Here is a 27,774-nt window from a genome sequence, read left to right as displayed (position 1 = left end):
AAAAGGCTTCACTGTAAATCACCGGTGTGATTTAAAGCCTTTGGATTTAAGTATGTGTTGAGTCCGCGACCTCTAAATCATTGATTGTGTGCTCTTGCTGATTACTGTCTGCATGGAAATCTACAAAACATGGCGTTTATCCGAAGGGGCCGACGGGAAATCTCAGGCTCTCGAGTCAGCTGAAGTTTAAATGGCCTGCCAATGAAATCTAACCTTTTTTTTTTATTATTATTATTATCATTATAATGTTTTCACGCTGACCACCTCTTGGTGCTAACTGGCTACCGGGCTAAAGTCAACACAGGATCAGACTGAGCTACAAAGGGGAAACGGGAGCAAGGGGAGGAGAGCGGCGCAGCCCGAGCATAATTTGGAAACTATGTGGCATATTTTCCATTTTCGCTGGAGCCTGTCCCGTCTCCCAACTGGCAGACGCACAGCAGGGGTTTGGGGTGGGCTTTAAACATCTCCCGCGAAATATCCTGCCCGTTCCCACGGTAACCACCGGGGTGTTACTGCTGCTCCGATAGCGGCTCGCGATTTAAGTGGCCCCCCCCCCCCCGTATCGCCTCCAATCTCATGATACGGGACGGATGCTGTCATGTTGTTTGGCAACGGGAGTGGGTTTAGCGTAAATAATATCCAATGTGCGCGCACACACACACACACCCACACACACACACAGAACAAAAGCATCTGTATATGTGCCTCATTAAACAGACCGCAGCTTCATTTGAAAAGTAAACATAGTCTGTGCAATATAATAACAAAGTTGTCCCACATTTTCCCCTAACTCCTAAAGGTAAAAAAAAAAAAATGGTTTAGTGCATGTGAGAGAATATATTCTTTCTATAGAAGCCTGGATTTTATTGCAACCCTTTGATAAGTTCATGGTTCGGAATAACGGAAAGACCTTTTATATCCCGTCATATATCCATCTCGCCTATGGCTTGGCAGAACTAACTTTAGGGACTTTGGAGGAGGACGAGGAGAAAGAGGAAGAGGAGGAGGAGGGGGGGGGGGGGGGGGGGGGTGATGTCATATTTCCTTCTTAGACCTCTTCTCTCAGAGCAGCAGTGAGGGTAAAGGCCAGCTGGCTCGGCATCAGTCACATCACTCAGCCTCTGTTACTAATTATTATTGAGGGCCTCAGCCTCGTCGACTAATCCCCCTTTAAACAAGCACAACTCTGGAGGGACAAAGACAACACTATCCCTTGTGTGTTTTGGTTGTTTGTGTGTGTGTGTGCGCGTCGCTCACAGGGGTCACGTTTAAGAGACGCAAATATCCACACAAAAGCCTGTTATAGGAACTAGCCAAATGGATTCTTCACACCAGGTAAAAGCGAGGAGTGTTTGAGCCATATCAGATTTCTCCAAGTATTATACAGCCCTAAGGGCTTCCTGTCGCTAGCATAAATCTTTGATATCCGGCCACAGAGCTTTCAGAATCGTAAAAAGAGGAGAAAGCACGATTTAAGACGTGTAACGGCGCGTTGAAAGATACAGAAAATGTGTCCCCTTCATGCTTCAGAGAACCAAAACCACAAAGAGAGACGTAACAGTGTGACTTCAAGTGATAAATGCAAAAAATTTTAAAACAGCAACAGCAGATGCAGGTTTTGCGGATACTGCGGAATATCGGACTCCTCAAATTAAATTTGATTTGCGACCGTGTGCCTGCGTCTGAGTGGGTGGCAGAGGTCAGGGGATCGGATGGCTCCACAAGCCGCCACATCTACAGGCGGTGTGGCCACGACCACAACCACCCCCCCTCCCCACTCCCTCCCCTCGACGTCAAGCATAACAGGAACGGCCGTCATTGGCACCGCAGCCACATGTCTCTGCGCTGTAGTTAGAAGAAGAATCGAATTAGCCCTTATCTAATTTTCTTAAGGACTTTAAATCAAAATCAAGCTGGCCTGAATTCGCCTATTAAAAAAAAGCCGCTGGTATGTTGCTGTTTGTGCAGATGCTAAAAATGCTGTCCAACCTATAAATCCGTTTACCCGTTCCACTTTGGTGCATGTCGAGTTAACCGGTTACCAGTGCGCCAAACTGTGCACAGTCAAATGGAAAACTTGTGTGAATCTAACACGAATGCAAGCATACAGGCATAACAAATAGCATTAATCTGCTACATTACACAATGTAAAAAAGCAGAGATAATAATAAGCTGCAGACTCCTACCTCAAAGACTTCTTCATCAAGTATTCTAGTTCCAAACACTATAATTCCTTTGGTATCGATGATGGGGTGGGGGCTTCGGAGCAGCTTCTGGGTGGTCTTCTTTTTACAGTCCAGAATGAGAGTGATGGTCTGCTTGTGCACACTGATGGCCACTCGATGCCACCTGGAATGGGAGGTAAAGTTAATTCACACACTTACTGGGTTACACGCCGCCCAGTCACAAAGCGCTAACAGGCTAAGGGCCCCTTTTTGTGTTGGCCTCGTTCAAATTCAAATATATCCCTTTCTGTTTCCTAAAGTGAAACGGAGCCTCGTATTCGGTGATAAAAATAGAATTCTACACTGACTGCAGGGAAAAGGAAGACGGTTTAAGGACAGTGAGGATTCAAAGTACAATTTTTGCAAAAGAGACAGCTGGCTCAGGTGCTGCTAAACCACTAACATGAAAATAAACCACTGTCAAAGCCTATAACATGCACCTGGTAAGAGGGAAGAGTGACGGCGAGTGCACCTACTTTCCATCAGCAAGGTTGACTCCTCTGAAGAGAGGGTAGTCCTCCGGACTGGGTTTGCCCGTCTGGTCCTCGTACAGGAACACAGGAGAGCGTCCCACTTCCAGGCCGAGCTGCTGGATGCCCTGTTCATTGTACACAGACAACAGGAAGGACTGGCTGCCCTTATTAGGCTTCACCGTGGCCAAGATGGAAAAGTCCTCAGGGAAGGCATCACCTGGCAGGACGGGTCGGATGGCGGGTTGGACGGGGAGAGAGAGAAGTTACAAAGGAGAGTTATAAAAAGCAACACTTCATCATCTCAAGAGGAATGTGTTCAGGATGTTGCAATGGTATCGTTATTTTACGAGACTGACTGTGATCTTTGGTGTCAAGAGGGAGTATTATGTTTATACTGTTACCTCCAATGGAAAGAAAGGTTAGAAAAATAGACAGAGATCATTTCGATTGGAGGAATTGTGAATATGGGCTTGGAGCAGCGAAAGGAAACACAGGTGATTTGTGCCCAAAACGTAACAGAAGACGATTAATCTGAGAGGGATGACTGGCAGACTAAAGCCTGGTTGGGGGGAGGGGGGGGGGGTTGTTAGAAGGAAGAGTACAAAGTGGCTGATTTCCAATGCAGCGCAGGATGAGAAGCATAATGACAAAAGCATGTGATCCTGGGAGACTTTGTCAAACTATCCTTCAAAGTCCTCCCCTCCTCTTCTCTCCTCTCCCACAGCTGATGGATCTAGCAGACACTGAGACTCTCCATCGAAGGTTTGGGGGAGAGTGCAAAAATTTTCATAGGAAAAATAATCAAAGACACGTTCGTACTGGGATGGAAATACCAACACTGTGTTGGTATGTAAGCACATGAACATTATTAAAAATTAAAAGTGCTAGCCTCCATCTGCACGGTTCCACTGCGAGGCCTCAGCCGTTTCCTCCATTTTACTTGAGCGCAGAACACATCTGCCAGACACATTCCCTCGCTGGGGTGTTCTCAGGACCCCAGAAAGAGGGCCGGCTTTCAGGCCGCACGAGGAGACGGTCGCTCGCGAAGGCTACACTTGAGGCAAACGGAGCTTTTTGATCTCTGAGCTTGGAAAATAAAAACTGAGGTGATTCGACTCTATTAAAGCCACTGTTGTTATGAGAAACCAAATCTGGATTATGTTTAACATAAGCAAAGAAACCGCTCGAATTCCAGCAGCAGTCCCTTGCTCCTCAGTGTGTGCAGAGCAGACATTTCCAGACGGCCGGAAAAGAGAAGCAGGGTTTGCGGCTGCAGTGGTATTGTAGCTCCTCATGCAGCCATCAAAGCCCCCGTACCCTGCCACAGTTTGCAGGATAATAGGAGACAGGCTGGAAAACGTTAAACTGGGGAAAGTGTGGCAGCCAATCAGAGGCTGTGAAGAAGAAGAAGAAGGTCTCAGAGGGAATGTCGCGTGGAAACCTTGGAAAAGATTAAGAGCAAGTTTGCCACTCTCGCCCATTTGCTTTATTCCGTGTTGCCTCTTTCACCCACTCAGCATCTGGACGTCTCTTTGCCTTCCTGTCTTGTCTTCCTGCCTTTTTCTATCATTCCTTCATTAATGCCAGGCCTCACATCACATCATGCGGTGAGCACATGTCCTTGGCAGTTCCTCAGGAATTCTGCTCGGCATTATATGAGAAGCTTCAACCGACAGATGCTGCGCAAGGACGGTCGGCAGGAGAGACAGAGCCTCCTCTTACTGTATGGAAGGGTTTTGTGAGGAAGATGTGTAAAAAAAAAAATAAATAAATCAGGCGAGCTGAATAACATGAAAGTAAGTGCCACTAGGGAAATGATGAGACACAACGAAGGACAGTTTACTGCTGCACCCGTCTGCACATGAGCCAAGTCTGTCACAGAGACAATGACTCAGCGCTGGCTCAGGACAGGCTGCTTGTGTGGAGGTGAAGGGTCAGCTGAGGGGTGGAAGGGAAACCAGGGCATTAGGGAGAAACAGGGTGGAAGGACTGAAAGAATTAGCAGCCCCTGAGTTTTAAGCAGCATTAACAAAGCAAGGAGTCTCAAAAGAGCAGTTCTATCCGCCATCACTACTAGGACCCAATGCCGTAAGACAACCTGCATTAAAATAAAAAGATCCTCCTCACTTTCTCATCAGGACCTCGCAGCATATTGGGAAGCGAGGAGGGGTCGTTCAGAAGAGCTCTGGTTGCTCTGGAATGCATCTCTGAACCTGCTACTTCAGACCAGCAGATGAGAGATACCTCATTCCTCATTCAGTCTGCGAGTGTGTTTCATGTGTGTGTCGACACATGATGGGAATGGGATGACTTTGATGCCAGACATCCTGGGAGTATACAGTGGCATCACCACCGGGGCGAAGCCAGAAAAAATGGTCTGGGGCAGACAGAAAAAGCCAGTCAATCAGTGTACAGACTAAATAAAGTTGCTTTTTATTTGCCTCTGCCCACGTCTGAGGTCTTGTATTTACAAGTTAAAGAGAACATGGCTTGCCTCTGACTGACTTCACACTATTGGTATTTAACATTTACACCTCAGTTGTTCTCCTTCATGCACAAACCCAAAGAAGAGCTCAAAAGTCAGGGCAGGGGCGGGAGTTATGCGAGCACTTTGGCGGACGCTCTCTGCCGTCTGTCAGTGGGCGTACAGGCAGGTAAATGGGGTAGAAAGTCCCGCGTCCTGTAATTGGTCATTCAGTCATCGCTGTCTAAATCCCTCCATCTGTATGAGGCAAGCTGCATTCCAGTGGGACTGCATATAGCAGCAGAGACAACAAGTGTGAGAGCATAAGTGGCTCTAATGGAAAGGTCAGACACAGGAATATATATTTGTGGCCCAGATAGCTCGCAACTGGAGGTTAGCAAATGAAGTGACGCACCAAATCTGCATTAAAGAACTAGCTGAAACAAAGGCTGGCTATGACGTTGCCTCGCCTCGATAGGACCAAAAATCTGCATTTGAACAAAGTGCAAAGGCTACAGCCAGTTAGCACATAAAGTCGGGGCATGCATGTGATAAGTGAAGATCCCATAAGATGGAAATAAGAGTTAAAAATCACTTAATTAATTAATTTAGCCAAAGCCAAAGCAAGTAGAGCTCCCCCTGGTGGCTGGCTGCGGTATAGGTCATAAGCTCCACCTCCTCCATGTTAGTGGATGGGACTTGGGCCAAACTAAAACACTAAATATTTTTTTTTTCAAGAATGGCTTCTGTCATTTGAGGTAGTGTCAATTTGTTGGATAGGTTTCGTTTTCGTCAGTTATTTGACGCTATAGAAACAGGATGTGACACTCGCAAGATGGCGCTGTCCATATCCCCAGGGAAATATGGACAATGCGTCCCCACTTCCTTGCACTGGCCATTTGTTTACTCTCCATGTCTCTGTGGTCTACTCTAAATCATAGACTGTATATAAATATGGCCAATGCAAGGAAGTTGGGACGCATTGTCCATATTTATATACAGTCTATGATTTAGAATATACCACAGACACATGGAGAGTAAACAAATGACATCATATCAGCTATAAAGACCACACCAATAATGAATGCTGAGCCGAGCCATGCTGAATACCAGTTTCAATCACTGCTTAATGATCTTTTGTAACAGAGATAATCATGTTGGGCATTTGCAAAGTCTTTCTCTAACGGGTATTAATGACAATTATTACAATATTTTTTCTGCTAGAATTCAATTATGCATGAGGCATGGGGCTTTTTTCAAGATACTAAATACAATATGTCACCTCTGAGCTATTTTAGCAAACAACAGAACTACTATTGCTTTTACAGATTGTGTGATCTCAGCTTGGCCATTTGAATTTCACTGTGTGCTGCTGCAGAAGCAGAAGTTAACGGCCAGTGCCATCTAGGCCACAACACTTAAGACCACAAGTGCACACGCCAAGTTACAGCTAACCCCACTGAAAGAGAAAGTAAGAGCTGCAGTATCATTCTTCTTTTTTTTTTCTTTTCTCTTACTTCGCTGTTGTTGACTTGGACTTAAATATACCGTAGAGGCTCATAGTCTTGTCTGGCTGCAGAGAGAGAGTCACGACAAGAGGACAGACCATTAAAAGTGCGCGTGACGTAAAAATAAAAAAAAGAGCCGACAGTTTCATTGGCCTGTTTCTTCACTTATAATTCGTGTCATAAAGGTAAGAAAGCTCTCTTCTGTGTTCAGTGCCTCTGTAGTTTCAAATGAATCATCCCTTCCACATGTTTGCCTAATGAGTGCATGTCTGCACTCGCTCCTTTCCGACACATCATCACAGACAGTCTGTGGTTACGAGGTCACGGGCCAGAGTGTGCTCAATCAGAGCTACTGTGGTCTTTATTACCAACATTACAGTCATAACAAAATGAGTGTGTTTACATGGCGTTGTTTTCCGAACGCGAGCGTCTTTTTCACCTTTTGGAGGCTGATAATTCGGGCAAATTGCGCCTCCGGGCTTCGGGCCAGAGCCATAACTCAGTAGCAAACTTAGTTAAAGGGGGGAAAATAAGAAGCGGATAAAATGATCTCACAAGTTTAGCGGCCTTCTGGAATATATTAGCTGTACGTTCCCGTAGCGTCAAGGCACACAGACGCTGCTTTAAAGCCTCACGCGGCCAGTTACTCTGCTTGCACCTTAAGACTATGCGGTGCCTGTTACCAGCTCCTCCAGTTGGTTTGTTTAATGTGGACTGTTATTTTGGATGATCCGGAGCAGCATGTGTGTAATTATAGCATGTGCGTCTAAACAGTAGACTCACATGAGGCTACGCTGTCATAAAGCATCAAAGTGAACGGTATTTGTTTGATTGGCGAGCATGTAAGGGCTTGCAGGCCACAAGAGCCCTGTGGCTCTACTTTTAAACCCCAAAGAAGAGCCATGCCACGGATCAAAGGTCCGCTAAGGCCAGCGTAACATCCGAGAGGACCGTGTACGGGGGCCGTCATCCAATCTAAGCATTGTGGAAGCGTAGATCACAGGAAGGGTTATTATATCTCTCTCTTCTCTATAAACTGGACCGCAGCAGGAAAAGCAACGATTGCGATAATTTCAGAAACTGGTCGTCTGGGTCACCGAATTACGGCTTCGAATTTCTACACCGTTGAAAACAAAGTACGTGCACAGAAAGGAAAGAAGTTTAGCGTGGCCCGGGCGGACAGAAGTTAGATGAAACACAAACAAAAGAAAAACACTGCGGGGCGGCAGCAGTCGCGGTGAAATGATAGAGGGAAAACCGAGGGCGCTTGAGGGAAAACAGAGGGAGGAGAGAGAGAGAGAGGAAAGTACTACTGAAGCAGCGCACTGTACTGTAGCTGTAACTCAAAGCCACGTCAGCACAATAGAACACGGCTAAAGTGGAACCCCAGACTTCCCAGCCCCATTTTCACAGATTTTTCTTTTTTTATTCATCGTCCAGCTCCTCCTACAACATCAGCTATTACAGGGCTGGATCACATGCATCTGCTGAGTGCTTTCAAGTCGCATGCATTATTATCTAAGTGGGGCTCAGAGTAAAAGACGTACACACATCCTTTAGAAAACACGTTTACAGAAGAGCCTTAAATCGTGAAGTTGACATAAATAATCGAGTTACAGGAGCAGATAAAACTGCAACCTGGAGGGCAAGAAAGGAGCCGGCTGGGTGGGAGCAAATATAAACTGCTCTCCAGCCATGTTAAAGCATCATGTATGCAGTTTATTGTGAGCCGGGGTGAAAGGTCAAACAGCCAACCAGGTGGCAGGGCTGCGAGTCACCGCAGACGCTACATTTTTCGGGGGATTTATACGGCGTTTGAGCTCGCCTGCTCGGCGTCTAAAGTTAGGAATCAAAAGGGAGAAGATAGATGGTTGGTATTGGTCCGTGTCAAGCACTCACCTGGGTACAGCTGTTTGGTGGGGGCGCTGAGCTGGGCGTCTTTGGATACTCTGTAAGCCACATCGGGTCCTTGTGTCGACCGCCTATGTGAGCAGAAACCCGTTGTTCTTGTAACACCCTCGGGTAAACTGTGAAAATCTAAAATCTTCAAGAGGTCTGCTGGTTCCGCTGCGGAGACAAGAAGAGACACAGGAAGAAAAAAGGGATGTTAGATTGCAGTTGTGCATCATCACAAATATTGATACTGGCTTTTTTGCAAACGGACCAAAACATCTGGATTAATTATCACAAATTCTTTTAGCGCTGTGTCTTTGCTGACTCAAAAAGCACCAGTTATTCACCACTGTTGTGGTTCAGAGAGGATCCACTTAGGCGCTAAACTGAGATGTGCCCGTTTATAGATCACCATGATCACGGGTTACAGTTGCACCAAAAGCCATCCTTCCATCCATCCCCCTGCAATGCAGAATCTACCGCCGCCTCCCTTAGACCACAACCGTGCAATTAGCACACTCTCAGTCCGGTCTTCCCGGCTGTAACCAGGCCACCACAGAAGTACACTGGGTCAGAACAATGTGACACGGGGTTTGACCCTGGACCGCACCGCCACATGCCAAAACCACCCAGGACAAACAGCTGTTCCTGCAGCCAGAAGAACGCACACACAAGAAGCGACCCATTTAGCAGAGATCAGCACAGAAAAGGACGCTAGGTCATGTCTATAGGGACAGTCACATAAACGGCTAAGGATTGCGGGCTGTCGGGGTGTTTTAAAGGAGGGCAAACAATAAAGTGAGGAACTAAACAGACGATTTTATGGCAGCTAAGGAATGAAACAAAAGCGAGCGCGCTGTGGTGTTCCTGCCGGACGCATTTTTTCGTGCTGTCATGTGAATAATGGAGGCGTAATGCACGCACACCCACACCCACACCCACACACAGGTGAAACAGTCCCTGGTTCAGCCTTTAAAGACCACACACACAGCGTTGAAAAAAAAAAAAAAACAACAAAAAAAAACCTTTCAGTAGCCCCATCCATCTAACAGCGAAAGGGCTGCCATGAAAGGTGGAAAGGGGCAGATCGAAATAGCGAGGCCTGCCTGCAACCACCTCCAGCTGGATGTCATTACGAGTGACTCACGTGCGGCACAGATCAATTAAAAAAAAAAAAAGAAAAAAGAAAAATCGACATTCTTAAACAGAGGTTTCCATTTGAGAACCCTTTGGCCGCACGTGTTCCTCTACAGCTGTGCCGTCTGCAAAGAAAACTAAACCGACTGCATGTTGCCTACAGTTTCCTAATATCTTTTTAAAGAAAGCCGAGATTTTTGCCTCAGACACCAGACTTAAGGCGGCTCGACAAATGAAACATGATATGAACCAAAATAACCTCTCCAACATCTAATACGCCTGATGAGGTAATTTACTCGGGACGTATTGCCTTTGGGTGGGGGTGGGGGGGTTATATTAGGCAGTGGCGGCACATCTGAATGAACATCTATTACTTAGTCTATTAGCGCCCTGCCCTCATGTTTCTGAGCCCACACCGTGTAAATTTTAAGCATTCGGAAAAGATAACTGCACGCGTATCCCTGTCAGTCCACATCGCAGGATGACAGAGGCTCTAAGGAGGCGAAGGGGCTCCGTCCGTCATCGGCTCACAATGAAGGGAGAGACAGAACCCACCCCCCACCCCCAACCACCCGCCGCCAGCCAGAAAGCGTCCATCATTCACCATGATGACAGAGGTGCCTTTAATGAAAAAGACTCTCAGAGCTCTACAGCAGAGTAATCGTGTGTCACGCTGTCAACCGATGGGAAATGGACTTCTTCATTAACCCACATCTATGTTCTACACCGTCATCACTTGTCGGGCCGTAATTGAGAGGTCATGAGAGATGACATGCACGGGCGGGAAAGACCAAATCGAATTGTTTTCCACCAGTGCAACAAAATATTCTGCTGCATTGTGACTTCTTTGAGCCTGCAACGTAGAGTTCAAGAACTGGCCGCTTCTTGATATGTGGTTGGCGTGAACCTCTAATTTTTCTGGAACGTGCAGAACGAGAAGTAATCGATTAGTTTCTGCATACTACGTTCAAGGTTTTCTAAGTGGGCTGCATCAATGTCGCGTCTGCTGCATATCAGACACACTTCTTTATCGCAAATCCAGCCAAACCCTCCTTTATCCATTCAGTCCCTATGAAAAGCACCCAGCCACCGAAGCGAAACACTAAAATAAACGGCGCATTTTCATTTAACGGTTAACCAAAGGGCAAAATCTCACAGTTGTTTTTTTGTTTTTTTTGTTGCCCCTTTTTCCTCAGACGGCCGCAAATGTTCCCTGTAAAAAAGCCCCGGCAGTCTGCCCTGATGCGACTGTAACTCTCTCTAACCTGCCAACATCCAACAGCACATTACTCCTTGGGAGATGGATCAATCGATCACCGGCGGCCCGAGCGGAGGCGGCCCATAAAAGGCATGGAAATAAGTGTCCTGCAGTTAACGCGGTGACCGACCGCCGACTAAATGATGGGAGCTTAACTGTGGCTCAGGTTGAAGCCGTAGTGGCAACATTACAGTCTGATCGGGAGGTTCGCTCGGTGGCGCGGCGTCTTCGACTCTCGGACCGTTACAACCACCCTCCTGCAAGGGCCTCCCTTTTTCCATCTCAGCCTCATACATCTCCATGCAGTGTCTTCCTACCACACACAGTGCTCATATTTCCTTATTTGGACACACTGCTGCAGATACTTCACCTCACACGTATAGATAATAACAATATCTACCTCGTTATAGCGCTCACATAGAGCATTTCAAAGCCATCATGACAACCTTTGTGCATTATTCTTCTTTGCAAGGTCTCTATTTTTGCATGTATCTCATCATAAACAGCAGCAGCAGCAGCAGCAGCCGAAGGCAAACTACTTCTGTTTATTAGATGTTTCCAACAAGCCGCAGCCACATTATTAGCTTATAGATCACAAGAGTGCACATGTATTGATAAATGATTCATCCAAGTACCTTCGGGCTGCAACAGCCTCTGTGCTCACAATGCATCACAACAATGCGGCTGTCAAAATGACCATAACAACACCATAATAACATCGAGCCCGGTGCCACAGTGGAAGGAAAAAAAAAAGAGGGGGAGGTTTGTAAGGAGCATCCAGTCGATGCTAACTGACCCCCGCCGAGGAGCGCTAATCCACACTGACACAATCGAAATCCCAGGAGAGATCATCAGAGGCTTTTCGGGAAGGAAACAGCTGTCGCCAGGGGAGCGCGCATTCCATAGCCGCTAGCCACTTTTTATATCCACCTGTGTGTCCGTTATCAAACTTTCTCACTTCCTGTTTTCTTTTATCCACATATGAAATCCATCTGAGGTTTTAGATCCACTCGGATCTAAAAGCAACCACAAGGGATAGGTCGCCTGGAGGTGAGCCAGGTGGGGAGGGCCAAAAAGTGCCTGCAAGAATACAGGAGTATGTGTGCATATCCTACTACAACACCTATCAAAAACCCAACCTGAGAAACAGAAAATGTCTTTTTTAAAAAATGATTCCCACGGCGCACAGAGGCATAAAAGGCTTTTTCTTCTCAAAGCACTTCAGAGAGTTCGAAGTGCAAACATCGCCACCTCACACATCCAAACACATCCTCAAACACCTTCATTCATGGATTCCTGTCACCGGCGCTCGACCTTCCAGCGGAAGCAGCTCTGACCACATCCTAAGCCGCAGGTATGGGCCTCAATCCCATCTTGTTAGGCTGAGATGTTTACCCACTTAAGCATGGCAGTTCCCTCGAGAGACCAACACCTTCTCGCAGCGGATGCTAAAAATAACTGACCACAGCCCTTCACATTAAAGAGGCAGGTTGTCCGCAGATACACAAAAAAATGTTTACACGACACGGTCTTGTGTACATTTGCTCGTGGGCAGTCTGGCCTCTTTCTGCTGCTGCTGCTGCTGCTGCTGCTGCTTTAATGGAAGTGGGACAAGTAAGCAATGCAGTACATCATTTGGAAACTTCTTCTTGTGTAAATACAAACATTTTTTTCTCTCTTCGCATCCACGCATTTGCTTCCATCAGCACCCTGCAGCATAATTTAAGACTGCGTCGCATGACACATGAGTTCCTAAAGAGCAAACGCAGTTAACGACTAACAGGATTCACACAGGACTGATTCATCTCGCCTGAGCTGCAAAGTACAGCTTGCACATAATTTGTTTCTTGCAGTGAAGCTCCAGTGTTTAGAGGATAAACTTTTAAATGGATGCGGTGTTCGCCATTACTCCTGCAGACCTTTTTTTCTGAGCCACAAAAATTGTAAATTACACAGCGAAATCAAGCATCTTTGATGCAATGTGCTAAAAGAGGGGCAATTACTTTGTGTTTGAGCCTTTTATGGGTCTGTCTTGTCTGTCAGACGCGGCTTGGATGAGGTTGCAGCACTGCAAAGGATAATGAATTCACGAAAGTACAGTTTGAGAGTGAGTTATTTTAAAAAGGTGTGGCGATGCATTACGCTACAACGAACCGCTGTCTCCCCCCTCTCCACCCAACTGCTCGTTCCTTCTGCCTTTTTTCTCTCTTTATGTGAACAGTAGCTCGAGTGCCTGATTCATAATCCTGCTCTCGGCAAGGCGCCAAGACTGTGGTGGATCCCATTCCCCTAAATATCCATCTACCCTTTATTTCCACAGATGCACACATACATGCACACACATGCTCCGTAACAACACTCGAGACGGCACCATTTCATTTGACAGGAGGAAGGGTGCCGGACCAGTGAATTAGGACTTTTTCATTGGGGGGCGGTGGGGGTGGATTAACATTCTTCCCTCTTTCGCTGCCCCCTATCCTCCTCCTCCAGCCCTTCCCGAAGTGAGGCCTGACTCTCCAGGCACATGCTTGACCTGGCGCTGAGGACAAGGAGTAATTAGCAGCCATAAAGAGGACCCAGCCTCACTTGGAAACCAGCGCAGCCAAAAACAAGAATGCCCAATGAGAGACTTCCCCCTCCTAGAGCGCATCACAGACAGGGAGGTTTTTTTTTGTTTTTTTTTACCTGATTTTGTTATAAAACTTAGAGCCAACTGTTGTGAAGCTGGAGCCTCACTGTGAGTGCAGCAGGTCGCAATTAAGGCGCCGACTTTAATTACTTAAAGCGAGACTACGTAACGTTTGAAAGAGGAAGTAAGACATTCCTGCTCTTATAAATTAAGAGTGGAATTTGCAGGCAATAAAATGCAATTCAAAACACTCAGGGGCTTATGAAAGCCTTATATTTGTCTAGTGTGACCAGTGCCTCATGCTGGGTAATCTTAGCTAATGTTAGCAAGATAGAACATACTGTTACACTTCATTTGGCATTATCTCAAACTTGCTATTGTGGCCACACTAGCAGATGTTAAGTAAAAATTTACAGAGAGTTGTTTTACAGTGTAAAAAATCTGGACGATTGCTCATGGAAACTGCTTCAGTCCTGACATGAGGGGTAATCAATGCAAATATCGATTAAACACACGGTATTTGCATTAATAAGCGCCTCTGATCTTTTCCACTTTATCAACTTTGCAGAGGTGGCCTTTCTTTTGGACACCCACGTCAGCTCTGACCTTCCGTTGATCCTTCTGGGTTTCATGTGACATAAGAATCATACCGCCGGCATTATGCTTACGCCGGATCGAGCTCATTACTTGCCCCGCAAGAATAGACATTACTGCAGACACGTGAGTAAACTAATGCAAGCACGAACGTGAAGGGGATGCTAATAAGCACGCAGCGTGGCGGGCAGTCGCGCATACCTCCGCACCTCAGCTTAATTAAACCCTATGACTACTTAACCACGGCCAGACAGGCGTCTTGGCAATCGCGGCTTCTCTGCACACTTCTCTGCGATGGGGCTCAAATACAATTTATAATGCTGACACATGCACAAAGATGAATGGGAATATCACATGCAAAAGTAAATGTTACAGTTGAGTAAGAAAACGGCTGGAAAATTCTACCAAAGGCTTAGTGACATGACCAAAAATATAATTGTAGTAATAATATGTTTTTGGTGACGCTAATAATAAGGGATTTTAAAATACTAATATTCATATACAATCAGGCCTTTCTGAGAATATCCTAAGTTTCAGTTAAAAGAGATTGACTTTAAGTGTGTTACCACTACTCTTAGCATGAGCAAATGTGAGCTAATGTTAGCTAACTTCAGTTTATCAATTTAAAAACACTTGTATACTTCTAACTCAGTACTGCAAATTGATTGTTTTGGATCAAAAAAGAAGGAACACATGGAGGGAAGGTTAACTGAGGAGGTTCAGAGATACAAACATACATTTGTACGACGTAAATTTCGGTACAATTTCGCTAAAAGACACAGCACCGACTAGCGCCAAACTACGCTATGCTAGGCTACGTGCGTAAGTTACGCTGTCTATGTCCCGCAGAGGTATAAACCACGCTTACCGCAAACATTACATGGCTGTACTATGTGCTATGCTAACAGCATTTGCAACAGCAATCATCGTGTTGTCAGCTGCATTGTTTAAATACATATTAATACCAGTCAAATGAAGGTAGGCTATATAGCAACATAGACCAACTGAGGCCTATTCACACCTGTATATAGTCTGTAAATGGCTTTACATGCTATTATCTGTGTTCCGCTGCATCGCCCAGCCTCCATCCAGACGTTCTGAAGACAGTGACCAGCAGAGAAGGAACTGACTAGAACTTGATCTTATTGTTTATACACCGAATGCGTCAATTCCCCCTGGGTCAAGACAGACAAGAAACGACAAGCACCAGGAGAAAAAAACCCTTGCGACCACAGACACAACCACACACACCTGAAAAACGATCCAGACAGGGGAGAGTTTTTCCTGACCATAGCTTCTCTTGTGTACTCTGAGGCTCACCGCTTCAGCTGGACCCTTATTGCTTTAACAGCGGGAATACCAGATGGTTTACTTCACTGTCTCCACGCTGCAGCTTGCAGCAGTGAAGATAAATCAATGTCCGCCACAGACTAAGATGGAAAAACTGAGTCGAGATTCCACGGCGCACCTCCGAATGCTCACTTTACACCGACAACGTAGAGGGACAGTAATTTTGGAGGCACATGTGTGATCACGCTTATCTTTTTTTATCTCTTCTACTTCGCAGCGTTTTTCTTCTTCCTCACCAGCTTCATTCAGTTTTATTTTTTAATCTCCATTAAGAGGCAGCCCTATTTCCCACTGCCTATTTTATCTTTTCCAGCGATGAAGCCGTTCCCTCATTCTGTCTCTCCCACAGCAGATACGGTTTTAATGGCCGACTGCTGAGAAATTTATGATAAAGGAGGGGCCTGCAGCACCGACATTACAGAACCATTTCCTCTCACACAGCTCCGCACATAACCATTATCCCACCACCAACACACTGATAGGAGAATCCAAAATCCTGCACAATAATGAAGCTTTTCTCATTATTAAGGACCATCCACTCGCTGACACCAACGAGCAAGGCCTATCGAAAGCTTAGGAGAATATTATCCGGCACTTCACTGAGGTGCTGTGCCTCTCGGCTAATGATGGGAATCAATCCAACGTGCAGTGATTTCTCACAAAAGAAGAGTTTCGGAATCATTAGTGAACTCAATGAACCAGAAATATTTTCCCCCAGTGCACACAGTCAGTAAAATATACAGTATGCACTCACAGGTGCAACGTTCGTGAAATGATTTACAAGCTTAGTTTGTGTGCAGCTTAAAGCATAAAGCTGGTAATAAATACACCAGAAGAGACATTAGACGAGTGACAGTATGAGAAGGAGGATGTCATCAAAAGCCGCGTCGCTTCAAGCTGCACAAGCAATCTCGTCAATGAAGGAAATCAGAGCGAGAGGGTGGAGAAGAAAAGCCAGCTATAGTAATGTTTATATTATCAATCATTGTTCTTGTACCGGTGAAAACACACACGGTAACCGAAACCCGGGGTAAGGAAAGCCTGCAGCGCCATATAACAGCGACAGCCAAGTCAACCATCAATTCATCTCCTACTGACACTTCAACCAGTGTCATACTTGAGCAACATCATCCCTGTGGGTGTGCAGACGCTGAACGGGTGAATATAAGTTCAGCCACGGGGGGAACCTGAGTCATCTGCTATAAATCATCCAAATCAGCTGCTGAACTTTGAGTCCCCCGGTGAGATAATCCCCCGGTGAGATAAATTTTGTAGATGGCCAGTCGAATCCACCGTACAGAATTACGAGCTATCTTCACTTCCATGCTTTTTTTTACGAACCCTAGCGACTTCTTGAATTATGTTTCCCTGCAAACCAAATAAGGTCACGGCCTGCATCCTAAGTCCCTCGTGTGGTCAGGGCTATAAAACAACAAGTCTTTTGGCTTAGTTTTAGCAAATATCTTGGTTTTTGTTGCGTGCTAGTGTCTCGGGATTTAAGAAATAGTTGAATTTACAGATATGTACCCAAGATCACAACTGTTGCCTAAACTATGAGTGCATAAACGGCCATCTGGTGTTGTGGTAGCAGTGCAAGTGTCTTTTGCGGGGTCATGGGCTTAGCTACCTTTAATCAGCCACACCTTTGAAGGTGTGGATGATGGCCATGGCCAAAAAGACCAGAGGGAGTTGGTACTTTTATTGCCGGTGATTTTTGTTAAATTATCAGAATACACCTTTGTTTTTGCAGTTTCTAGTCTCTGATGGGCCCTCATTAAAGTTATGACTCGGATCGAGGGTTGCAACATAGAGATATCCCCACTTCCAGGTATTTCAAAAGGTTAGCTGCTTGGTGATTGGTTTGAGCAGCTGCAGCTGATTTCTAACATTGTCTGATCTCCAAGCATAAGGTGTCTCGCTTTTATTGGTTCCATACTCTATTGCAAGCATGGATACTGCAGAAGAAACGTTGCTACACAGCTTAAATATTCAGCATGAACATTTTGTCACTTGGAAGACACAATAATGAACAGTGTTTCCTCCTTGTGTCAACGTTCCAGACAAATTACATTATTGACAATGAATTAACTTTCTAGGACAGCGCATTGCTTACTTCTGCTGGCATTTAGCGGTTTCTTCATTTGTCCGCCATGTCTCCTTCTGCTTGCCCCAGAACATGCTAGTGATTGTGGTGAACCTAAGGACTTGGTGCATTGTTGCAACAACACCCAATTAATTAAAGCTCGACTCTAATTACAAACTGCTGCGGATTAAGCAAAAAAAAAACAACTTGACTTTAACGTGCCCTTTCCATTCCAACTCTTACTAATTGCGTCACCTAATAAATTGAAAATAGAACACATCTGACTACAGTAAAGTTTCTGGAGTGACCAGAAACCATTGTATTTCCACTAGTAGGGGAAAAAAAAAATATGCTTACACTCAGTATTTCTGCTGCCCAGGCTGTGGCTGAGCTCGGGCTGGGGAAGGGGGATTGGGGTTGGAAAGGATGAGTCATACATTGCTTTCCATGCTCAATGATTATAATACCCCATTACAGAGAAAAGCACTGTTTCCCAGCTGAAGTGAACACTCGGCTCGTGAGCCTGGACCAGACTTTTTCACTCTGCCGTGCACTACACGCTGCAACAAATCACACTGCTAAAAAAAAGAAAATATCAAATACAGGAGTGGGAGTTGCATCACGGGGTAGCACATCCAACTTTGACATCACTGATGTGTTCGTGCTGACATTTCAAAGTCTCTATTTTGCTCTCTTTTGTCTCTAGGGGAGTAAAGAACATATTGTCTCCCTTCAGCTGTTAAGTGTGGAAGAGAAATCTTTGTCCTTTTTTAGCAGACACTAGGGTCTGGGCTGGAATCACCTTTAGAGAAAATCTGCAACTGGCTTCAAATCAAGCACACTGTGTTACGAGCACAGAGCACCATTGAGCAGTTGAAAACAATTATTTGACCCTTAATTAGTCTGGAAAGGGATAGACGATATACCGTCCAGGATATGGCAAATAATGCGCTATTTGTGCAGCACAAAGAGTCTCCTTAACTCTGACACCGGGTCAAAAACTTGTCCCGCATATTTTGTTTTATCTTCCGTGTTATTATCAGGCATTAGGGCTGATTTACAGAGTCCTTTCCACAAAGCCTGCATTTACGGGCTGAAGTGGCACATGCACTTGCAGGGTCACTGCCTCTCTCCACAGCCCAGCTAACTCGGATTCCTTCCCCAGCGCCACGGCAATAGGCACACACAAGAAGCCACTTTTTCTCATCCACACTTATCTGATTGAGCTGGACGTGCCCTCGGGGGTTGCCACATGAAGGTGAACAAGAAACAGCCCGTGCAAAAATTTGTTTTACCTGCATCGGGGGAAAATCGTTACAAAGGGGAGCGAGTGGTGATCTGTTTCTGCAGATTGCACAGAGCTGCATTTGCGTATCTCATTAAAACCCACTTTTCTAAATGAAAAACAAACATTTGAGTGCATCTTTGCCCTTGCATGCAGTCTTGTAAATTAACGGACATTAGTTCTATAGCATCCTTCAGGGCAACCAGCTGTTAGCATCTTGTAAAATTCACAAATAGCACACACAGGAAGTTATGCAGTGTGATCAGTTCTGTATGGATTCAATCACTTCTATGAGCCTTTCTAATTGGCCCCGTGAAGACTTTTATACACAGCAAAATTGACTTATCCATATAAATTCCCTTTGAAGAAGTGCTGTCCAGGCATAAAGAGACTGCGAATGCAAAACAGCTGTGGACCAGCTGTATTCGACCTTTAACCCTGTCATGAAGTCGGCTTGCTTAAACAAAAAAAGAACCTTTTAATGACCCTGGATGTCTATGGTGTAAACCTGGCTGAAACGCAGGGCTAACAGCTATTGCTTTCGCTAACTGCCATAAGACTGCAGATGTTATTCGATTAGAAAGTTTCTCTAAAACCAGCAAGAAATGGTGTATTTTCTCTTGGAAAAAAAAATACAGCCGTTTCTTTTTTTTTATTTTTTTTTTCATGGTCCCCTGTTCCACCAAGAATGGGAAGAAAACATCTGGAAGACATTTTTTCTGGCTTTCTGGAGGGCTTAGCAGACAGCACAATGGAACTTATCAAATCCAGATGGGAAGGCGCTTAGCGAAACAGCACGGCCTTCTTCTGTTTATCCCTTTAAAACGTACATGAGGATTAAACAAACAACAATCCTAATGTGTAGCGTAATTCCTAAATCGTGAATACATTTCTTGATATCGGCTAGGCCTTTCAGCGCGGCCACATAGCACCATCGGTGGCTTTGGCTAAAATCCATCCTTGTTTTCATTTGCGAAAGGTATTCAAAGAATGTTATTTTAGTATTTTTGATGACTAAAACACTTGAGTACAAGTAGGCTCTGCCCCTGTGTGAATGTAAATGTTTGTTACTGGCAAAGGCCGTCCAATAAAACCTTTGAGTGATTAATGATAACAAACCAGTCGAAAGAATCCAAAGTGATTTTCTAACTCTGGGTAAAAGAGTTAATTGCAGCTCTACAGAAACACAGATTGAAACAATTAGAAATGAGCGAAATGTTCTGCATTCTGACTTAAAATGATGCATCTCAGAGTAAAAGTTGATGTGGAAAAGAGTTCAAACCAGAGCTTCTTTCCATAAATAGCACACACAGTCTTTGTCTTTCTCTTTCCCCACCCTCCAAGAGTTGACTGGAAAGAAGACCAATGGAGCTACAACAGAAAGAATTCCTTTCTTCAGGCAGTGAAACTGTAAACCTGACAGCGGTGGCAATCTGAAAGTCCTGACCTTCACCTTTCAACTCTGACCTCTCTTCTCATTCTTGACCTTTATGTCTTGTGGGCCTTCTGTTATTACCACTTCTCACACAGCTTTAAAGTGTGGTTTCCTCATGAACGCCAAAGACGAGACGACTCCCCCAGAGATGTGTGGACTGGGGCTGACTTACTAATAAAGCTCACCTTACATTTAATGTGCTGCTCACTGGCGACCTCAGGTTTTTGTGAAACAATTTGGGGGTATGCAAAAAGATTTCAACGGATGTTGCTTGTACTATACTTTATATTCAACTGATATATGAAGAGAATCCTGAAAACCTGTTGGTATACTTCAGTGTTTCTGCAGCGTTAAGTTTGTTAGCTAAAATGCTATTCCATGACAACATCATAGGCAAATAAGCTATTGGTTTAGCAGGCTAAGCAGCTAAGCTACATTTGGCCTTATACTTTTTAGTATTAAAATTCAGGACAGAACCTAAAACTGCACTAGTCTATATTTTTATAACAACAAACTGCTGCAAAATGGGAAGAGACTTGCAGCAAGTTAGCTTAGCAACAATGCATGTTAGCAACTTTCCCCTAACTTCTTTATACTGTGATTATTCCCATCAACTTTCAAGCAGATTGAGCTACCTGTTCAATCTGGTTGATGCAGGTACCATACACCAACTGTCATACAGTTAGCAACTAGCTAGTTAGCACAGGTAGCAAGCTAAAGACCTGGATGTGTATGCCATTGTGTTAACCGGCAACAAACATGAATTATTACTAATCTAGTCTTATGTCTTCAGCTTGTTGTGTTGCCCCCATGTGGTGGCACATTTCAGCACTAACTAAACTGATTTTACATCGCATACATAAACTGTTTAGCTGTTCAGCTATCATAATCATGTATTAATACTGTTTGTACGTAGGTTTTCTGATTTTAATAGGGCATTTGTAAGGCAGGTACTGGACTCAGTGCACAATACCTGAACAGTATTCATATCTAAATGATTAGCTGCAAAATATGAATGTTACATTAATTCATCAATCACTACAGTACATGTATTTTCTCAATTGCTCTTTAATTACAGTGTAAAAATATAAAATGATGTTTTATTCGCAAATATGTCACAGATATGGAATGAATGCAAAATATCAAGATGATTTTTTTTTTTTTTTTATGTTTATTAATGATGTGTCTTCCAGGTGCAGTTACACCTGCATTGTTGTGCAAGCATATAGGGCTGACACGTCCCAGATTACCAGTGACGGTGTGTCTGGGCAGGCCTCTACAAGTGTTCAGTTGACTTTCCATTCAGGTCCACCCTAAGGCTAAGAGGTCGCGAGGTTCAGGTCAAGATGAATCCTTTACTGCCGACAAACTCTCTAATTGCCTGTAATTGCCATTTGTCTGCCTGATAGGGAAGATACATGGGAGCATTTTTGATTTTGTTCCCCTCTAATTCATAGAACACTGCCGTTGTATAGCAAAAACAGAATTTAATACAATAATCTTGATTTCACAAACAAGGTAATTAGTTTACACAAATCTTGGCATGTCGCTGCTAGCGCTCAATCAGAAAGTATTTCCCATTTGGCATGTGTCAAGTGTCAAGTTTCAGGAAGTGTCCCAGTACCCTTGAGGATCCCTTACAAGACTGTGGTTCCTCTCTGTCAGTTTTGAGAGCGATGATTAAATCCAGCCCGCAGCATCAAAATGACTTCAGACCCAAGCAAAAAAAAAGGAAAAAAAGAAAACTCGACTCCACCTCTATCAACAGAAATGACCCAGATCTGAATGCAGCTTCTATTACAGTGACCTAAGCTGTGTTCACTTAACCACCAGCATTTATAGGCAACATAAACAAGTACACATATATAAGAGCCTTCTAAAAAACAACTTCTTCTGCTTTTTTTAAATAATTATACCCCACTTTCTGTTGTAGGCTTTAAACTGATCAGGCACCACAACAAATTCACACCAAGAGCAGGCGTCCCAAGTGTCCCGAGAAGACAGAAGAAGCCACCTGTTCACCTCAAAGCCCCGTGTCACAGCCCCACAGCAGACAGAAGACCACCACCCATGTCGGGCAATCTTAAAGCGCTAATAATACATATGGGCCAGACCCAAGCCCCGCTGCATGACCTCTTAACACCCTGGGACAACACGGTGGCACTGTGCAGTCACTGCTGTGTCCCCCGAACCTTAGCTGATGTTTAAGAAGCAGAGCGAGCGGGGAGACTTTCGCGTTCACATTTTCAGACTGTTGCCGAGAAGCATGAGGGGAATTTGCAGAATGCAATTAGCGAAATAGGCTGTGTGTTCGATTTGAGCCTTAGGACAGGGCCCTTTGGAGTCCTTAAGGCGGCTCCACCCTACCACTTCAGAGGAGCTTACAGCCACTCCCTCTTATGAAAATTATGCTCATCCTTCTCATCCCTTCGAGGAAAAAAAAGAAAAACTGTATTTAAACTTTCAAAAAGGGACTCCTGAGGACTTTTTTTGTACTCCTTCTCATGCAAAGTTATTAAGGCTGCAAATAAATGCAGAATATTTAGCAGATATAGAAACCTTCACTGCAGTTCATCCATACGCACATCACATATGGAATAAGTGACCTTTTTCTTTAGCAATCTTTCTCAAAACAAACTTTCAAAAGTACTTTTTAACACTCTGACAAGAAGTTCTCCGTATTCAGACCAAGCTGAATATATTACCAATAAAAGAGGAGGGGCGGACATCAGTGATCCACTAAGCACCAAAGAGGGGGAAAACTTTTCAGCGCTGCGCTCCTGCACAGTTTATCCACAAATCCACGCAGCCGCATCTTACCTGAACTTGCTTGCGACGTGACAAAAAGCAGAATCACCGCTAAAGTGATTAGGGCGTCCCTTATCCTCCATTTAACTTTCCATCTTATATGCGTATCCATGACCGCCAGAGACGTCCACGGCAAGTGGATTTCAACTTGGAGCAACTAATTAGACGCGCAACAACTTGTGGTCAGGGCAAAACAAAGAAAAACTAAAAAGCCAAAAGTCCCAGAGAAAGAGAAAAAAGGGGGAGGGGGGGTGTATCGTTATTTCTCAAGCAGCCATAAGTTTGTTAGTGCGGGGTTCCTCCAGCTGGTTGACGGATGGGCGCCGTCTCTCCCGCACTGCTCCTCTCCTCTCTGCGCTTCTGAACTGTCCTGCACCACTGCGCCTCCGAGCTCAAGTGTTGCCCCCTCTTCCAGTCGTCACGTAGAGCCCCTTCAAGTCAACGGGGCAAGGCACAAAAAAAAAGAAAAAAAAGAAAAGACTCTTCCACCCCCCCGGGCTGTCACTCACTCCGCGGACAGGAGACTCAGGCAAATCAGAGGAGCGCACACATTAGAGCCGGCCCTGTTATTGGCCGGGGGTGGGAGAGGAAAAGTTGAGGGGAAAGTTTCACGCCTACAATTCTTGCGCTCGGAATTCTTTTACATGTCCGCTATTTCCAGAGGAGAGGGTCAGAGCGGGAAAAGCAAACTGCTTTTGAGGCAAATCGTGAACAAAGACAAGGAATTTAATCTGAAAAAGTTTTTTTTTATTTATTCTCAAAGCTGGATCTAATAGTCAAGGACTGTGCTGCACCACACTACTAATTTATCCATTTAATGGCAGATAGTGAACATACATTAGACATCTGCTGACAATTTTTTTTTAGTGTTTGATTAATTGCAAATTAGTTCAGAGAATGTGCACTTTCATCTAAGACAAGACCTGTTACCTCTGGGCACTCCGGGCTCAAATGATGAAATGTGGCTCAGTCAACACAAGAGGTCATTTTATGCCCGTTCATTTTCAAATAATAGACCTGTAACTGCTATCTGCTCATTAAACTGTGTAAATTGGCCCCTCCCCTCAACCCATAGGACCCAAAGTGCCCCCCACCAACCACATTCTGTTGGCAGACACCACAGGACACCCTCAGAATGGCCCATGTCCATTCTCTGACGAGTCACAACCGTTTTGGAGGCACAAAGGGAGACCTACACAATATTAGGAAAGTGGTCATAATGTTATGGCTGTTCAGTGTAATTTGTCCATACTTCAAATTAGTTTAGAGAATGTGCACTTTCTTCTAAGGCAAGACCTGTGACATTTGCGCTCTCTGGGTTTAAGTGATCAAACGTGGCCCAGTCAACACAAGCGCTAATTTTATGCCTGTTCATTTAATTTCAAATATTAAATGAGTGTTTATTTCTGTTGTGTTTTAAGTTAACTACAAACTACATTAAAGTTTAAGTCTATTGGAGTAATCTGCCTCTGAATTTCCTCCTTTGTAATGCACACTTTAAAGGATCACTGCCTGTTACTCAGCATATTCTTTGTACTGAGGGGGCTTACAGTGTCATAATCTGTTTTACGACCTCAATTATCTTAATTATATTGCGCGCGCACAACTCATAACCCACAAGTAAGGTTGCTCATTTTTTTTCAAATTACCACAAAAAAGTACATTCCTGACTTTGATAGTCGGCTCAAGGTTAGTTCATATATTTTTTTGTTGCACCCATATGACTGTGAGATGCAATTAAAAGTTCTGTGAAAAAAATAAAAAATAAAATAAAGTTTAGCACTGTAAGTGGGCCTGGAGTTGTATCGTGCATCAACGCGGCCATTAGAGGCACTTTGGAAGAAAGTTTTTGGCTTTAAATGAGCACAATAAAGTTTCAGAATAGCTTCACATCTTGGTGATTTCCATAACAATACTTCATGAATAAATTGAAACAGTATCCGATCAGCCACAACATTAAAACCACTGACAGAAGAAGTAAATAACATTGACCATCTATTGTCAATACAATGTTCTGAAACTTTTGGACCTGGCATTCATTCATTCATGTGTATGTCACTTAGACATGTACCACCCACCTAGACCGGGCCAGACACCCCCACCCCATAGCAATGACACTCCTTGATGGCAGCAGCCATCCCCAGCAGGATGCAGCCTGACACAGGCACAAAAATGGTTTAGGAACAACTCAAGAGCAGAACAAGGTGTTGACCTGGCCTCCAAATTCCCTAGATCCCAAACCAATCGAGTATACGTGGGATGCACTGGAACAAGACTGATCCACAGATCCCCTCACCTCAACCCATAAACAACACCACAGGACGCCATCAGCAGGCCCATGTCCATTCTCTGATGAGCCACGACTGTTTTGGAGGCACAAGGGAGACCTACACAATATTAGGAAGGTGGTTATAATGATCAGTGTCATGTCATTTCATTGATCTACTGGGAGCTTCAGACTCCATCTTTTGCCGCCGTCGTCGCAGGATTTCCCAAAAAATGGCAGCTGTCTTTTATAAGCTGTCACATGGCTGCTCCAGTGGGGGGCCGCTCTATTAATTGCCCAGTAAAAGTTGGTTTTAAACACGGTGAACAAACAGCGACGAAGTTGTGGCTACAGCTGACACCATGTCGCATTGTAAAGGATGAGTCTGAGCGTGGATGCATAGACTGCACATGGACATGTAGGCGTCAATGTTGCAGACTGTGCAGTTGTAAAGAGAAGCAGCTTTAATACCTGAAGGATAGAAGATTTGAAAGATGTCAAGTTTGGAGGTTCAACAACTGTAAAATGGTCCATATGTGCATGTGTGTTATCTAATACTCAGACAGGGACTTCCTTTGCGGACCGTAAGAAAGAGTGCACACCTGGAATTCTCTTTCAGATGTCATTAGTGTACAGACTGTAATATTTTCTGTTTTACCTCAAATAACCTCTCATACCACATGTGACATTTTTTATTTAGTTATATGTAATTTGTCTTCAACGGGGGTTGAAGCATCAAGAGCACACCAGCTACTGACCACTTAGCCATATAACAGTTACGTGGTCAGATGTATGGGTCAAATTATGGCCCGAGCCCTGTATTTAGGGTGGCTTTATGTCTGCACCATACTATTCTCAAAGCTCACAAATTACTCCTGTACGAGGCCTTCACTTGGTCTCTTAATTTGTCTCCTAACCAAGAACATGTTGATTTATCTGAAGCTGGAGTGCTGATGGTTATGCTACATTTAAACCCGGCTTTCCGTTTTTACTAAGTAAGTCCCTTTGAGACAGGAGATAAGATACACAGGAAGTTTGGATTTAGTGCTCAAGTGTTTCTGTTCGTTTCTTCTTTTTTTTGTATTTTCCACTTCATTTGTTGTCAGATTGGACATAAAAACATGAGGGAGCCTTTCACTGTCCATCTTTTTTATGCTCCTCCGCTGTTAAAGCAACATTCAGAGTTGGTGAGGCCACTACGGAAACCAGACGAGAAATTCCAAACTCTTGCTTGACAGTTACCCCAGTAAACACATACTATATGCAGAGACCACCTGCTGTTCGTAAGTTAGAACTTAGCCTAGTTGTGCCGTTCAGTGTACTGAAGAGTTAAGTTTTAATGAATCAAAACCCGTTCATACACTGAGATTAATACATTGAGTGTCAGCTGGGAGTGTTGCATAGCAAGCTGAACCAACTGATCAAGCTAGTTTGCTAATGTATGACCCACTCAAAGTAGTACAGTAGAGGTAGCTTGATATATATATTATGATAATATAAGCATAAGTTAACTTAGGAAAGAGCAAAGTTCTTCAAACTCTACACAGTACTTTAAATTCTTAGCTGCAGGATGTTGCTTGTTATCTGTACTTCCTCTTAGGAGGTTGGCATTGACTGAATCACAACTTCTAGAAATGTAGTCTATGTATTTCAGCTGTCAAACATAAAGGCTTCCACGGGCATAAGCTGCTCATGTAGGCAATGGTGCAGACTCTGGGTAGCATAAACCCAACCAATGATCCCTTATATCTATATATGGAGCAGGTACTCTTCCACTGTGTCCACCATGTTTCTACAGCAGCCCAGAATGGAAAAAAAAATGGCTCTGCAGTTTCCGTTTTGACATGTCAGTAATCTTATGTTCTCCTATGCACATGGGTGTTAACAAATATGGGTTCTTGTCTGTACTGGTGTTCTTGTGGACATGTGTAATGTCATCAGGCGCTGCCAAAGATGCCCAAGAAATATTGATGAATGGCGGATTGACGAGGGACATTCAATTGGTTGCAATATACAAACTCGCCACTAGGTGGCACACAATTACACACACGGGTCCTTTAAGTTCAAGTTCTTTGTTACAAGGCCTGACCCCAGCTTCAATCCTATTTATTAGTCTGTTACTGTCGTAACTCAGTGAAATGGAAGCCCAGAAAATATTTTTATATTTGCCATAATGAAACCACACCAAAAAAATTGTTAAACTAAAAAAATCATCATGCTCGCAAGTTTACTTCAGTATAAAAGTAAACCAGTGATCATTGTCTGTATAACTATCTGTCAAATAGTTACAAACAGCAGTTAATAACTTTCAACATTGCTAATATCCTGTTTTACTATATAATTTAAATGGGAAAAAAGTTTTT

General features: G+C 44.3%; 1 protein-coding gene across 1 annotated transcript in view; it reads right to left on the bottom strand.

Annotated features, from left to right (window-relative positions):
- The window catches only part of col5a1 (procollagen, type V, alpha 1), a 67,926-nt gene extending 44,371 nt beyond the window's left edge, over positions 1-23,555 (bottom strand). Inside the window, exons 1-4 of the mRNA XM_084572765.1 lie at positions 23,158-23,555; positions 8,573-8,740; positions 2,705-2,918; positions 2,190-2,352 (exon numbers count right to left, since the gene is read on the bottom strand). Of these exons, the coding sequence (XP_084428891.1) occupies positions 2,190-2,352; positions 2,705-2,918; positions 8,573-8,740; positions 23,158-23,257 (645 nt within the window). The 5' untranslated portion in view covers positions 23,258-23,555. The remainder of the gene's footprint in view (positions 1-2,189; positions 2,353-2,704; positions 2,919-8,572; positions 8,741-23,157) is intronic.
- Positions 23,556-27,774: the final 4,219 nt, after the last annotated feature.

This window comes from Chelon labrosus (assembly GCF_963514085.1).
Source record: "Chelon labrosus genome assembly, chromosome: 22".
NCBI lineage: Eukaryota > Metazoa > Chordata > Actinopteri > Mugiliformes > Mugilidae > Chelon > Chelon labrosus.
The sequence above is the reverse complement of the archived record's forward strand: the minus strand, read 5'-3'. Positions and strand labels throughout refer to the sequence as shown.